This window comes from Coturnix japonica, chromosome 1 (assembly GCF_001577835.2).
Source record: "Coturnix japonica isolate 7356 chromosome 1, Coturnix japonica 2.1, whole genome shotgun sequence".
In the NCBI taxonomy this organism is placed as follows: Eukaryota; Metazoa; Chordata; class Aves; order Galliformes; family Phasianidae; genus Coturnix; species Coturnix japonica.
In genome coordinates this window covers 52,885,088-52,900,303 of record NC_029516.1, presented here as the reverse complement: position 1 = coordinate 52,900,303, position 15,216 = coordinate 52,885,088, and the positions used below count along the sequence as shown (strand labels likewise).

The window sequence follows — 15,216 nt, the reverse complement described above, 5'->3', positions numbered from 1 at the left end:
TGAAGTAAGAGTGTGGTAGAAGACTGAACTGAGCACCATGACTCTGAATTAAAACAGTTGTAATCTGAACCAAAACTCATAAGCTGAAGCTTCTTTAACTAATATACAGCATAAACCTACCTGTTGAAATATATGTAGATTTTTATTACTCACTTTTCCAAACTTTTGTAGGACATTTAACATCACATTGCATTTATTAGGGAAAGCTTTATTTTCTTGCAGATTTAGGTCATTTCAGTTTCTAATACCTGCTAATTTTTAATTTGTTAGCCATCTCTGTTCCAAGATGAGAATGTCCTCGATTTCCTTTCATAACCTTTTTATTCACACCAATATTCTGCCAGATGACTCCAAATATTCTCCTCTGTGCCAAAAATAATGTTGGCTATTCTTAACTCAGAACGGTTGTTTTTGAGAAGATCTGTAAGCATATAATCAGAGGCTTAAAATGCTTTTGTATTAGGAAATGAATCCTTTGCATTTTTAGGATATCTCTGGACTTCAGTTAGACCTGGATATCAGTTTAGATAAATGTGTTTAAAACTTTTTTATAATGTGAAAATATGCATAATACCTGCTCTTTTTTCCCTTCTTTATATTCCCAGTGTATTCCACTCTTTGTGGAGGCTGTTCTGGAGAGGTTGACAAGAGGAGTTAAAACAAGCGAGCTTCGTACCATGTGTCTTCAGGTTGCTATAGCTGCACTCTATTACAATCCTGACCTGCTTTTGCACACCTTAGAGAACATCAGATTTCCACACAATCCGGAGCCCATCACTGCACAGTTCATAAACCAGTGGATGAATGACACAGACTGTTTTCTTGGGCAAGTATTGTTTGTTTGTATTTTAAAAGCCCTTGATTTTCACTTGTTCACTTCTCATCCTTGGTCATGTAGATGTAAGAGATCTCATTCTCTGTCTACTCTAAATAACATTTATCCACACCAGGACTAGTTACTATGATACTAATATAGGGGTCCTATGCATATTTACGTTTTCTTGATCTTTTGAGTTATATAAGTGCATTGAATTTTCTGTGTTGCAACAATACAAGAGTACAGTACAAATTATATTTCAGGATTCTTTAAGTTTCTCAGGTATGGACTATCAGACTTGGTATCAACAAAAGTTCAGACTAGAAATTAGGAAAAAAAAAATCGTTAGTGTGAAAGTGAAATGCTGGAACAGGCTTCCTAATGAGGTGATTGATGCCCCATGCCTGTCAGTGTTCAAGAGACATTTGGACAGTGCCCTCACTAGTATGCTTTAACAATTGTTTAGCCATGAAGTGGTTGAGCTGTTGGACTGGATGGTCTTTGAAGGTCTATTCCTATTCCCCTCTGTGTTCAAGTGCAAAACAGGTAAATGTGGGGAGAAAAAAAAACTTCACTATAACAAAAGCAGTGTATATTATCACAAACATTCTGACCTTTTCTATTCCTATGCTTAGGAAGTATCTACAGCACATCCTATATCTTAACATAAAAACACAGATCATTGTTTATAGGCACTTTATAGGCACTTGTCACTTGACTTGGTGACAAAGTAGGCATAAAGTACTCAGAATCCTTCATTTCTTTTAGAGCACCACTGTCTGAAAAATGACATCTTGAAGTCTGTCTCTCCTGAATCTTTTGATAATATTACCATTAATTTTTAAATTACTTTTGAGGCTGCTGACTTTAGATAAGAACGAGACTTTTAGCATCAGGATTTCCATGTACTCATTTTTTATGGCTGAAGAAAATTCCTTGATATTCAGCTCCTTATGTTGTCATTTTTTCTTGTTTCGTACCAAATGCTGAAAGCATACAGAGGTGTTATGAAAGCAGATATTCCCCATAGGTGGTAAACTTGTCATTCCTTTTTAAAAGAAATAAAAATGAAAGGGATTTATAGCCTTAAACAGTTCATCTGGTGAGAAGCTAGTGAGATCCAGAGGAGAAGAATACTGTCGACTGAATACTTTCCATCTTCAAGTACTTCTGTATTTTACAGCTTATCTTTCAGTTCCTTTGTGTTGCTTTTCAAAAAGCATTAGCTTCTGCAACTACTGTTCAACTAAATTCTTTTTCAGAGCTGAGACAAAAGTTGACAAAGCCTATAAGAGATTATCGTGCTAGTTTCTGCTCAATGAACTTGAATGGCAGCTGAAGATCAAAATTTGTCTCTTTCATGTGCTGCTACCAACAGTGAAGTAAATATCTATAATGTTTCTTAAATCTAAAAATTGCTTTTCCTTCAGTGCTGCCTCCTCAGTGGGTGGCTTCCAGGCATAGAGCTTGTGCTGTAATACTGCTTGTCAGGCACTGTGATATAAGTGACTCTTTCCTTTCTCCCGGAAGGAAAAGACTGCTTCCAGAAGACCATTTGATTTTAGTAAGGGTTATGAGGGTCATCATCTGAAGATGCTTAACTAAACAGGAATAGATAGCTGCAAAACAAAATCTGGCTTTCTTGCTACCCTTCCGTGGGCCTTATTTTTGTCAGTGAAGACACTAATGGGCATCCCTCTTTTGTATAGTTCTTCCTTCCAGCTGTCATTAAGTGTTGTTTCATTTTAGAGTTGGGGTGCTTTCCAGCAAGAAGCAGTTGTAGGCTTAATTCAGGTCAGTTGCTGTGATCACAGATGGTGGAGAAACAGGAGAAGAATGAAGTAGATCCACCTCCAGTTGTGAACCGTACTGCTATTTCTTCATCAGCCCTGCAGACGGTCTGTGATTTACTGGTTGGTCACAGTGTCTCTTTGTGATACTCACACCCCATGATGCTCGTATGCCTTTGCCCTTCTGCTCCCCTAAGTTCCTAGAGTCCATAGATCCTGCTCTGCCCAACGGTCTGAAAGGCAATGATGTGTGTGTGTGTGTGTTCTCATGCTGGAGCCAGTGGTGTTTGCCAAAGTATGCAGTATTTCTTTGGCAGTACTTGTGAACTCCTGGAATGGAATCCATGGGAATAATACATCTTGCTGTGGGGGAAAGCAGTTGGGGTATGATAAGTAACTGCTCTTCCATGTTATTAAAAATATGGAAACTATTTAAAATTATTTAGCAATTTGAAATGTTAAAAATAATCAAGGCAAGGAGATCTCAGAATATTCTGTAAGACTGCATAAATCCGTATGGCATTGTGGATATTATACATCTGTGAATACGTACCCATATACCCTAGTATACTGTGTTTATTTGTGTCTGAATATGTTTTCTATGAGTACTTCAAATTGTTGTAGGGCAAGGGACTGAAAAAACATTTGTCAAAGCGCATTCCTTGCTGCTTTACAACTTTTCCCTGACAGTCTGAAATTTAGGTGAGATTTCTGTATGTCTTCTGCTTATTCTGCTTATTCTTACCCTGAAAATTCTTCTGTGGCAACTGGGGTGAAAGGAAAATGTAACTTGTTTTATAAAATGAGTAGATATTTCTATTTATCTGTCTATCTATTTAGTTAGTCGGACTAGAAGGATTTATTTGACAGGAGTTTAAATCATTAGAAATCCTAGTGTATAACATCCTAATATTCTACAGGTCAAAGAAGGTGGTTCCAACTTTGCAACTGGCTAATTACTTGCAGTGTGTCCGATAAGCAGATAAATGTGATGTAATGGAAAGCAAGTTGATTCTCACGTAAAAGGAGGACAACAAACCAGTAAGGGAAAGGCAGGCTTAATGATTTCCCTCTGAAACACTTTCAGCACACTTTAAACTACAAAATATCTTTTTTTTCTTTTCTTAACTTTCTATTGGAGGAAGTGTATTAGCTACAAAAGAAAGACCACAGAGTACATTAAAACCAGACCTGCTCAGGAGTTGTGCATTGCACTGCCCTGTGTGACTCCAAGGACATATATTTAGCATGCCAGGCTTGATATGTCTGTGAGGCAGCAGTGTGCATGATTGTTAGGGAGGACTACTATGTAAGTGCACATCTCAAAGGACAAAGTAAGGAGAACTGTATCCAGACAGCTTTGTGCAGACAAAAGGATACTGAAATGAGTCTTTTGACAGCGAAGAAATAGTTCCGAAACCATTTTTTGCTACTACCAGAAAATGTAAATGACATAAAATTTTGCTTCACTTGTTGAGTCCTGTTGACGTTTGATACAGCTGTGACATTGGAGTGCTGAACTTCAGAATTGTCCTGCTGTTTTTCTCTGCTGACACGTGGACAAAACAAGTCTCCTTCTGGCTTAGGATCACTAAAGTGGCTCAATGCCTGGATGTCCTGCTGAGCCCTCTAATAATATGCTCATTCTAAAGGCACGTGCTCATTCTCACAAATTCTCTGATGAGATGCTTGAAAACTGAGCGTGACAAACATAGTGCACTTTCTGGCTATTTGGGCTACTTCCTAATAATAATTCCCTTTTACACAACAGTGTGTGAATCTTCAACTTACATTAGCTGACCAGAAAAGAAAATTTAATGTGAAGCTGAGCCACTAATTACTATAATTTAAAAATTATTTTTCCTGTTGTGTTATGCAATTTGCATTTTATAACAGTAGCTTTCTCAAATGTATTCTAGAAGGTAATTCCATGTGTCAAACCCAACAAGACATTGTGTCTTTTCATATGCTAGCTGGTTTCCTTTGCCTTGGAAGGATCATAATGTTGTGCATGGTTGTATATAGTTTATTATTTTTGTCAGCTACTCTGAGAATGGAATGACTTTGTTAAGCCCTACCAGGACTAGCAAAGTAGGGGGTATAATGAAATCCCTCCAGATGCACAGCCTTGTTTAAGCACACATGGAATTTAGAAAGCTGTTATATGGTCACTTGTATTACTTGGAGAGTATTATGGTTTAGTAGCATATTACATGGGATCTTGGTAGTGGAAGTTGTAATTATTTTTAAAATTATATTTCTGTATTAATTCTTGAAGTGGTGGATTAAACTGGCTCTTTTCTTGTTGCAATCTCTGATGGTCATTCTGTTAGTTTCTTCTGTTGCTACTTGTATCCTCTTCATTCCAAAGTAAAGCCAGTTCTGTAACAGAAGCATCTACTGAGATTCTGAAGAATGGATGGAAGTATTCAGAAATGCTATAGGAGAATGACTTTGTTTTTCTCCCCATAACCCTGCTGCAGCTGTGCTAGTAATGCCATGCTGCTGCACAGATAGAAGACTGCATAGGATTACCTCATGCCCAGGTTTTAAGGAGAGAAGAACCTACACATCAGCCAGCTTTGGAGATCTGCTTTGTTTTCTGCAGGTCTTGATGGAACTTCTTTCTGGAGCTGCTTGTCCTGTAGAAAGTTAGGACAGAAGCTGTCAGCATCAAATTGAAGCAGTCAAAACTTTCAAGCCCTTAATAGAAAAACACTGTAATGTTAGAGAAAAGTTGATTGCTATGAGTGCTTCCTGTAAGGGAAGCCCAAAGACTATCAGTTGAGGCACTCTTCAGAGTGCTTAAATACATCTAGCCCTGTGGCACTCCATAAAAGCACACTGCTATTCAGTGTGGTCCTGCTTGTCATTACTCTTCATGAATAGTCTTTTTGCTAATTTCAGTCCCTGCTGCAGTAGTCCAACCAAAGCCAAAGCAAATTTATTTTCCATTCTACTTAATAATGACAATCTTTATCAAATGGTTTATTAAAGACCAGACTGTACCAAACTATTCAGCTTTTATTTAGCATAACAAGCTTTGCATTTGGTAATAGAACCACCATGGTTGGAAAAGACCTGTAAGATCATCCAGTCCAACCATCTACCTATCACCAGTCAGCAGTTCTTCCAGGATTTTGGGCGCTGCTTGACAGGTATTTAATTGTTGTTAGACAGATGTTTTCCAGTGGGAAACTTGCGTTCAGAATAAGAGAAGTCACTTGTGTAGGAGCTTTGAACATAGACTTTGAAGACTTTCTCTGTCCTCTACCATGTTGCACTTTAATGCTCCTTGCAGTGAAATTTTGGTTTTATTTTTAATGTTTGTGTGTTGTTTTAGACTCCATGACAGAAAGATGTGTATAATAGGACTTAGCATCCTAATGGTGTTACAGAACCGACCACCTGCAGTGGATGCTGTGGCTGCTCAGATTGTCCCTTCAATTCTCCTCCTTTTCCTGGGCTTGAAACAAGTTTGTGCCTCTCGAGAACACACAGAACATGAGGATCATGCTAAAGATGAAAAACACGTTGCAGAACTTAATGGTAAAATCTCCCTTTTCACACTGTGGATTTTGTCTGGATTTAATTTAAAGGGAGTAATAAATTGCAGTTCACTTATAAGGCTCATAAGTCTGCTGAAAATAAATAGGCTTATTATTCAGTCACTCTGCTTGTTGCAGATACGGTCATTTTGTACTTTTTATCCTGTTAACACAGGAAGAGCTGAAGGTTTGAAACTGGGGGGTGGTGGTGGTGGTACTATTTTAACCTCAGTTATAAGTCAGAAATACCTTTAAATGAGAAATAACAATGTTTGGAGTTGCATGTTGGAATCGAATACAATTCAGGATATAGTAATCTTTTCATGAACAGAATGGGAGGTAGAGCTAAGGAAAAGATGGAATTTTGGATAAGGGTAGCAATGGGAGATTTTGTCAAAGATAAATATATACAGATCTTTTTGGATCCTATAATTACACAAAGGTAGTATACACAAAAGAAGAGCGAAGATGTCAGTTTTATGTTCCCCAGGTGTGTTTTAGAAACAAAACTTTAACAAAAGATCTTGAATGTATGAAACATCTTAATAGCTTATTTTTCCACTTCTGAGATTCTGGGGGAGGGTATTATCAGTAGGTCTTCTCTCCGACCTGAAATGAGATTTATTAATTGTTCTTAATTTGTAAGTCATTGTTTCCCTGTACTTTCTAAATATTGCTTTATAAAACACATGAATGCTTTTGCAGAAGAGATACCAAGTGATGAGGAGGAGACAAATGAAGTGAGCCAGGCAATGCAGGAGAACCACAGTGGAGGTGGAGACGGAGGTGGAGACGAAGATGATGATGACGATGATGATGATGACTGGGATGAAGATGCATTGGAAGAGACTGCTCTTGAAGGGTTCAGCACACCTCTTGACCTTGAAAATGGTGTTGACGAATACCAGTTTTTCACACAAGCACTTTTAGGTATGTGCATGCTAGTGTGTAGAATGATATGGTATGATATGGTATGATATGATGAAACAGCTTGGCTGTCATCATTGGGAAAAGCCCTTCTCTTTGTTTCTAATAGTAATTTAGATTATTGAAATTTGAAATGCTTTTTAATGTTAGTCCTAAGATTTCTTTTTTTGCTTCCAGATGCTGCAGAAAAAAATAGATGTCAGTAAATACAGCTAGAGATTGTCTTCATGTTGTCTTTAAAAACTTTTCAAACAGCCTAAATAAGTGAGACTCAGTCACTAGAAGGACTCCTATATATATAAATGTTAGTCACTTGCTAGGTATTAAAATGATAATGGAAAAGTTGTTTTCTTCCTTTCCTGTTTGTCAGGTCGTGCTGCTTTTAGTTTTGATAAGAATCTTCAGTTAATAGATTTGCTACATCATTGTCCATGAACAGTGGCCTCACTGTTAACTTTCTGTTTCAGAAAGCAGAGAATGTAATGAAATTCCCCCCAGATGGCTTGTTTGCACTGGGGATTCTGTGCTGAGAAACTGACGGGAATGCTGAATCTATTTTACAGCGCAAGTTCTGCTTTTTTTTCCCACGTGTTTCTTCTTATTCTTCTGAAATTTCCTTGCAGTGTAAGCTGATAATCACTTTCCATCCATTCCTGTTCTGACAGCTGTGCAGAGCCGAGATGCTGCCTGGTACCATTTGCTGACAGCACCGCTGAGTGAGGATCAGAAGAAACAGCTGCAGGAAATTTATACATTAGCAGAGCACCGGCGAAATGCTGCAGGTAAGTCTCTTCTCTGGGGCCATTTCAAGTGTTGCTGGGACGGTGGAACTGCATCTAATCCATAACAACAGAATAAGTATCTGTGCTCATTATCAAAGGTCTTACAAGAGGCTTGAGAAGCATGAATAGGGTATTGTGCTTGTATTATCCTTCGCCTGGAAGTGTGTTCTCTTCCAATTACCATTGCTTATAATTAATTGCCTTCTTGTTGACATATGCTACTGTTAGAACAGGCTATCAACTTGTTTTGCACAACCTGATATTTGACTTGAAAACCAAGTTAAGGCAGTAGCTCGCTGTGAGCCTGTTACTGGATAAAGATTACTGTCGAATGTTCTCTTTAACAGCTCTGTTACTTTTGTACTGCTACCATTGCCTTCACAGTCAGCGTACTGTTCTGGGTGTTTAGAACACTTGCATGGGGGAAAAATGAATTCATATTAAATCAAGATGCATGCAGGATAGTGTGAGATACAGCTTGTGATATAGAGAATGAATTTCTCCATTCTGTTTGAGAGGTGTGTGCTTATGCATTTGTAGAAGAACTAGGTGTGCTGTGATTTCTTACTGTCACTGCAGTGAGGAAACAAAAGTTTTTTTACACAGCTTTGTATTATTAGATGAATAGCATTATCTCTGGCAAAAGTGTTCTCTACAAGCTGTTGCTCATATTCTTTCTCTTCTTTGAATTCTAGAGACTAAGACAATAGAGCAGCAAAGTGACTACACATTTGACAACAAAGGACTGATCATAGCATTTAACTTTGCTGGAAGTACTCCTGGTGGAAACTGAAGGATCAGCTACGAAAGTCAATGAGAAGGGTTTCATCATTACATTTTTTTAAACTCATCACAACTTCTGAGTGATAGGGGAGGGTAATTTAATGCTGCTGGAAGTTCTCTGAAGTATAGCAGTGTGCTTCCCCCGCCAGAATGCTTTTTCTAACCGGCTACTGTAATTTACAAATTCTTGTGGTGTTTTTATAATTTGATGGACTGAAAAGGAAACATTTGTCCTCAAGGAACCTGAATGACTGGGAGGGGCCAGGCTGTATCTAATTGAGTTGCACTTCTCAGGTTTTTTGCTGTGCAGAATTGATAGATTCATATGGATAACAGTGCCTTCTGTTGTATGTGGATTGCCTGAACAAATGGATTTTTGGAGTGCATTATAATTTTTTAATTGTAAGAACATTTCTCGATAACACTGTAAGCCTTGGTTCCATGTTTTCCTGTCATCTACTTTTTACTACACCGTTTAACTGTTTGTTGGTTGCATATCTGTTGCTGGATTCAGAACACAATCTCATCCCAACTTGGTGCAGGCCAAATGTGAATGGGGAAGTGTCTGCTGGAGCTGCAGAGCGTACACTGGTTGAGTCAGAGCGTCTTAATGAAATTGCAGATTTTCCCTTGACGTAGTAGTCTTAAATTATTTCTCTTAGCTATGGAATCAACTCACTTGAGTTATGATGGCACGTGTGGCAGTTGGCTATCCTAGACCTACACTGACATTACCTCCTGCCTGCCCAAGTGGTGTGGCCTTCTCATGTAGATGTGCTACATGGCAACTTTCCACTCTTTTTGTAAGGTTCATATAACCTGATTTCCTGTTTTTATTCATTCATTACCATTCCAATGGTAGTACTGAATGCATAATGTGGTACAAAATATTTACAGTATTTTATTTATCTTGATAGAAGAAAAGCAGTCCTGGGCTTGCTTCTTACTGTTACACTTCTGTGATAGAATTTCTGGTCTGCATTCCATTTGGCTGTTCTTGTTCAGTTCTGAAATTGAAATTTGAAATTTCTTTTTGGACAGATTTTATTTTTTTTCCTGAATTTCAAAGGCTGGTTTCTCATGAATTGAAACATATGTCATAGGTTTTATTCTTTTTTTTTTTGTGATTATGTTCATTTAGTGAGAAACTTAGCATTACAAGAAACTGATAGCAATACCAGGTTGAGTGGGTGCCCCTTTTCTAGTTCTACTGGGGTCTCGGTGACGTAGTCAAAATAAGTTGGGGTGCTTTAGAACATGCAGTTTAAATTGGAGATAAAATATTTAGTCCAGTTTTTGTCTCTGTGTTAATTTCTATAATACTTAAAAATATTTACAAAGCAACTTTAAAGCACACACCAATGATGTAATTCTTCAAAGCACTGACCCAACTGGAAGGTTCCCTTTCCCATACACAGATTTTTAAGGATTGTAGATAATTACAGATAGCTGGCCCTGCGTGTGCTGAAGCTTTTTTGGTTTTGTTTTTTTTCCTCAGTGTCAGAGTTATTCTAATTCATTGTGATAGATCTGAAGCTTTCTGTGCCTTGGCATCAGGAAAAGGCCATAGTGATGCTGCCTTTTCCTTGCCCCATTCTCTGGAATCTTCTCAGTCTTGAATTCATGGCATAGAAGATTCCACTCTGTTTTCCTTGTTCCTGCTCTTTGGTGTGAGACTTAATCCTGCACTGTTCTCTGATGCTGCTTCTTTTTCTTCCACAGCAGCTGCAGAGTAGAAGTGGTTCATGTCGGCTTTTCACTGCTATTATTCACTTGATAGCAACAATGAAAATTTCCCACTTTTTGGTCTGTTGTATGTATGGAAAACGGCGAAAACTCCAGGGTCTGTATTTTCAGAAAAGAAAAATGCATTGAAGAGCATTGGAGAGGCTCTTACAAGTTGAACAGCAGAGGGCAGGAAGGCCAGGAAAATCATAGGTCACTTTGGCTGATTTAGGCCTGGAGGTTTATTTACTAAAGGACAGGATGGTATTACATCCACTTTGTCAGTGAGTTTCTCAGAAACTGTGGAAGTTTTTAAATCTTTACAAATTTAGTGTTTTTTGGAAGTTGAGGGTATGGACAACTTCTGTCTGACAACTGAAGTTAAATATTGGGTAGGTAAACTGTTTGAGACCTTTATTACTTTATTTAACAAGAGATTGTTGAACAGAATTTCTTTTAAAACCTGATTTCCTCTTCTACACTGGCATGCAGAGTAAAGGGGGGATTTGTTTTTCTTTTGCTAATAAGTTTGCTTGCACAATCACAAGTTAATAGTTAGAAGTTAATGTATTCAAGGAAAAATCTGCTTTTGCATAGCACCATCTCTGTGTCACTCAGCTGAACTGTGGCTGCTCCCTGGTTCTGCTTCTTGTGTACTTTTCAAGTCAACTGCCAGGAAAATTTCATCCAGATGTTTCTTATAAGGGGTTTAATCAGCTGCACGGAGTCGGGAATTTTTGTTGTCCAATTTGCAGTGGGGGTCAGAGATATCTGAGGGGATGGCATGTAAAAAGGTTAAATGCCCTTCCCTTCCCAGGAGATTCATGAGCAAATGTTTCTACTGGCAAAAGCAAATGTCGATTATTTCATTTCTTTTCTTGAAAAAGGATTCCACCCAAAAAGATGTGCTGGGCTCTAGCCTCCACTTTAACATATGGGTCTCTTTTAACATGATAAATATCTGTTTGTACATGATCATAAATAGATAATGGATTTTAGGGATTTCTTTCTGAGTCGTGTCCAGCTTTGTACTACATTAAAAAGAGAGTAACACAAACGTGCATTACTGTCTGACTTTCCAGCCAAGGTAATAATGGGATATCACATACCAGCATTGGCCAGCCAAGCATGATGGCCACTGGAAGCATAGAGAATCATGAACATGTTGTAAAATACATTTAAAATCAAAGGACTGCTAAGAACTGACCAGTGTTGTCCCATAGCTGTGTTCCAAAAGCGTGAAGGTCACTTGTGGACATCAGGAGGGCTTTACGTATGTAATTAGCATTGTGTTGGTTATAATCACATCAAATATTAATCTAAATAATAACTTTATTTTCCAGATTAAATTAACCCATCCTGGGTATTGAATTGCTTATGCTGTTTTGTCACTCTTGAGAGGAAAATAAGAATCACCACATGTTTGGGATGCTTCTTTTTGTTCTCTTTCTTTTGAAGTCAAAGTATTTGATTTACCTTCCATACAACAGCAAAATCTTTCAACAAAATGGCTCCAGGAAGAGGGCAGAATATCAAGCTGAAAACAAGTCTAAAAAAACATAAAAACAACTTTGCTTGTGCACACAGTCAGATTGAAGTAGATGTGTGTTGGAATACAAGTCAGAATACTCAAAGAATGTTAACAAAGTGATATTTTGACATTCTTGGTTTTGGAGGGAAAGGGTGTCTGCGTGAGACATGAAATGAACCACTTTAGGACATGCCATTTACCTATGAAGTCCAGGCAGTGTGTGGTTCTGGATTCCATCATACATTGTAGAGGACGGAAGGTAGGACTGTAAAGAATTTTATTGCGTTATCTTTTTTTTTGTTGTTCCTTTTACTATGGAGCAAGTGTCTGTATTGAGACTTGTGAGCCAAAGGAACTGTAGACAACATGAATGATTAACTATCTTTTGTTTCCAGAACACTTTTCAGCCTTTTTTCTTTCCTCATTTCCTTCCCTTTGCCAACCATTGTTAGCAGATACTTCAGGGGATATACAAAATACTTGAAAAAAATTAAACTTCTGCAAAATTTGTTAAATCCCATTGATCCTGAAACCATGGAACCTATCTCTAGGTCTATTTCTATGTCTAGAACATTCCTATCTCTAGAACAAAGTTTCTTATTTAACATATGCAGGTGATAAAGAACTCCAAAAGCCCTCACTTTTGTCTGAAGTTTGAGAGGAACCTTTCTGTGATTTACTACTTAAAATGGGCAGATTCCAAAATGGTATTTTGAAATCCCCAGACCTTGCACTTAGGTTTGCTCAAATGATAGCCAAAAACATACTATGCAATTGGGATACTGAGCCCTAGTTCTGGTTTATGCAGTAGTTGATCTTTCAGTAGCGTTAGTCAGTCTCACATTGGGTTCCTCAACAGTTTCTGCCTACAAATGACATAAAACAAGTCAAAGAGGTTGTTTATCTTTGCAGCTCCATACGGAATCACATTTCCTTCATTGTGGCAAAGCATGGAGTAGGTATTGGTACCAAGGTCTTGATAGCGTGAATGAAAACAGCACCCTCTTCTCTCACATGTCAAGTCTAAACCCAAACAGATGGGAAACAGTAAATGTGGATGTTCTGATGTGCTAGAAGAAGCTAAACGCTATGCCAGATACCAGAAAGCCTTAGCATAAAATCATATCATAAAAAGGATGTATGAACAGGCCAAGCTGCTTGCATTTGACGTCTCTTCAACTGCTATTACTTATGTAAAATGCAAACCACCCACCCCATAAAACAAACAAAAATCCACTGACAAATAAAATCGCAGTGTTAAAATGACTGAGAACTAAAGAAGTGTTTGTGCACTAGGTGGATAGAAACTTCGCTGGCATGCAGATCTATTCAGGATGCTCAATATAAATGCACTGAGTTACTTTTAAAATAGAAAATGCAATATCTGTGCAGATGTCAGCAACATGTATCTGACAGCCATTACTGCAAGGTAAAGACTTTGTGGCGCTTTCTGCAGCAGAGAACAAGTGTGTCCCCTTATTTAGTCTGGTTTATTTAGATATTTAGTCTGGCTGTTTTAATTTTCAGTCCTTTTTTGTCCTCACGATGGATAGGCCTATGAATTTTTCACAAGCTCGCTTACCATTGAAGGTGATGACCTGGGAATTGCGCCTCATTTTCAGATGTTTTCAGCATGATTGTGTTAGTAAAGCTGCACGTGTCCCTTTTTCTCTACTTTCTACACTCAGAGATTGTGGAAATGGACCTCGGAGGAGGATGGATGGTGCTTCAAAAGGAGAAGACTGTGTACAAACAGGTTGTTTTCAGAAAACAGAACAGTAGCCTCTGAAGAAAATAGGAAACAATAAATATTTACACAAAAGCTCACAAGGTAAAGAAATGGACGTAGAACAATCTAAGTTAGGTTCTGTTCTTTGATCGTGGCTTTAGTTTTTTTATTGTTGACAAACATTTTGTGGAAATCGCTTTGGGTTGTACTTGCTGTTGGTAATGCACTTTGCGTAAAAACCACCTGAGATATTTTGGTTTTAGAAAGAGACCGTGCAGATTTCTTCTGATGATTAAACACAAAGGTAACAGCCCACGTTTGTAATGACGAGGGGGAGATCACTGTGTTACGCTGTCAGGTTGGGTTGCAGGATGGTCACCTTTGTAGAAGCCTAAAATAGTGAACTGTGGGTTGGCTTTGAGGGCAGAGAATTGACAAATGCAAAGCATGCATTGATGACAAGAAGAATCTCTTCCTAACTTGAAGAATTATGTATAACGTTCTCTTAGGCTGCACTGAATTTGCATTAAAAATAGTAATAAATCTTACTGTTTAGGTCAAATGTTACATCTGTTGTGCATTTATATGAGAGGAATAATATTTCTTTTAAAAAAATGTAACATGCCACCTACCAAGGAGCCCAATCTTATTTTATAGCCTCTCTTCATACAGCTATGAAACTTATTTACAAGTACACCCCAGAATTAATTTTAAGCAACAGCATGTGTTATGCGGAGTTATTACGTGCATTTGTGTAGCAGTGTTTGTTAACCTCGTGCTTTCTTGGGCTACTATTCACGTGTATGGTTTGTCTGTGAAAGAATATAACTGATGTAGATGAGGTCATTACGGATCATCCAAATACAATCCTGAAAATGTCAAGTTAGTGGAGATAGTGATCTTGTATTCCTATGAGAGGGGATTGCACCAAAGCTTAGACCAGTCTTATGTGCGTGGAATTTGTGAAGAGGATGGTATCTCCGAGCCTCCACAGGAGAAAAGATCAATCCCGTGGAAGCCCTGAGCCTGGTCTTTTTATTGGTGGAGTATTTCCCTCATGGTGAGTTGCTGAAGGAGCCTATTTGCTAGATAGTTTGATAATGCCCTTTTCTGTATGGGGTGCTTTTGAGAATCCTTCACAGTATCTCAAAGAGCAGTGGCAAGTGGTACATATTTATGACTGGGAGGCTGACTTAGTGTAGTTTGCCCAAAGCCATAGCAGTGTGTTGCAGCTGGCATGTGAGATTAATATCCTGGTTCTATGAAAGTACCTGGGAGCTTTGCCATTGGCTCTCATGGAATCAGGATTTCACCTAAGAAACTCACTAGGTTCTAGTGCTTGGTTCAGTCTTAATTCCTTTCAGAGAAGCTCTGCCAGAACATCATAGATAATTTAAGAAATTCCTTATTAACAGTGAGCTCCTCTATTGAGCTGCAATTTTAATCTATCTAGCAGTGACATTGTTCAGTTGTATCTTGTGTGGGTTGTTTGATGTGATGAGAAAAATGGTTTTCAGCTGTGGGGTGAATGACATGCCAGCTGTCAGCTACTCATGAGGCCTTGAGGTGAACCTAAGCATATGG

At 38.2% G+C, this 15,216-nt stretch overlaps 1 protein-coding gene across 1 annotated transcript in view; it reads left to right on the top strand.

Annotated features, from left to right (window-relative positions):
- Positions 1-14,194, top strand: part of IPO8 (importin 8) — a 44,196-nt gene extending 30,002 nt beyond the window's left edge. The window contains exons 21-25 of the mRNA XM_015865955.2: positions 606-826; positions 5,951-6,156; positions 6,861-7,085; positions 7,748-7,864; positions 8,560-14,194. Of these exons, the coding sequence (XP_015721441.1) occupies positions 606-826; positions 5,951-6,156; positions 6,861-7,085; positions 7,748-7,864; positions 8,560-8,657 (867 nt within the window). The 3' untranslated portion in view covers positions 8,658-14,194. The remainder of the gene's footprint in view (positions 1-605; positions 827-5,950; positions 6,157-6,860; positions 7,086-7,747; positions 7,865-8,559) is intronic.
- Positions 14,195-15,216: the final 1,022 nt, after the last annotated feature.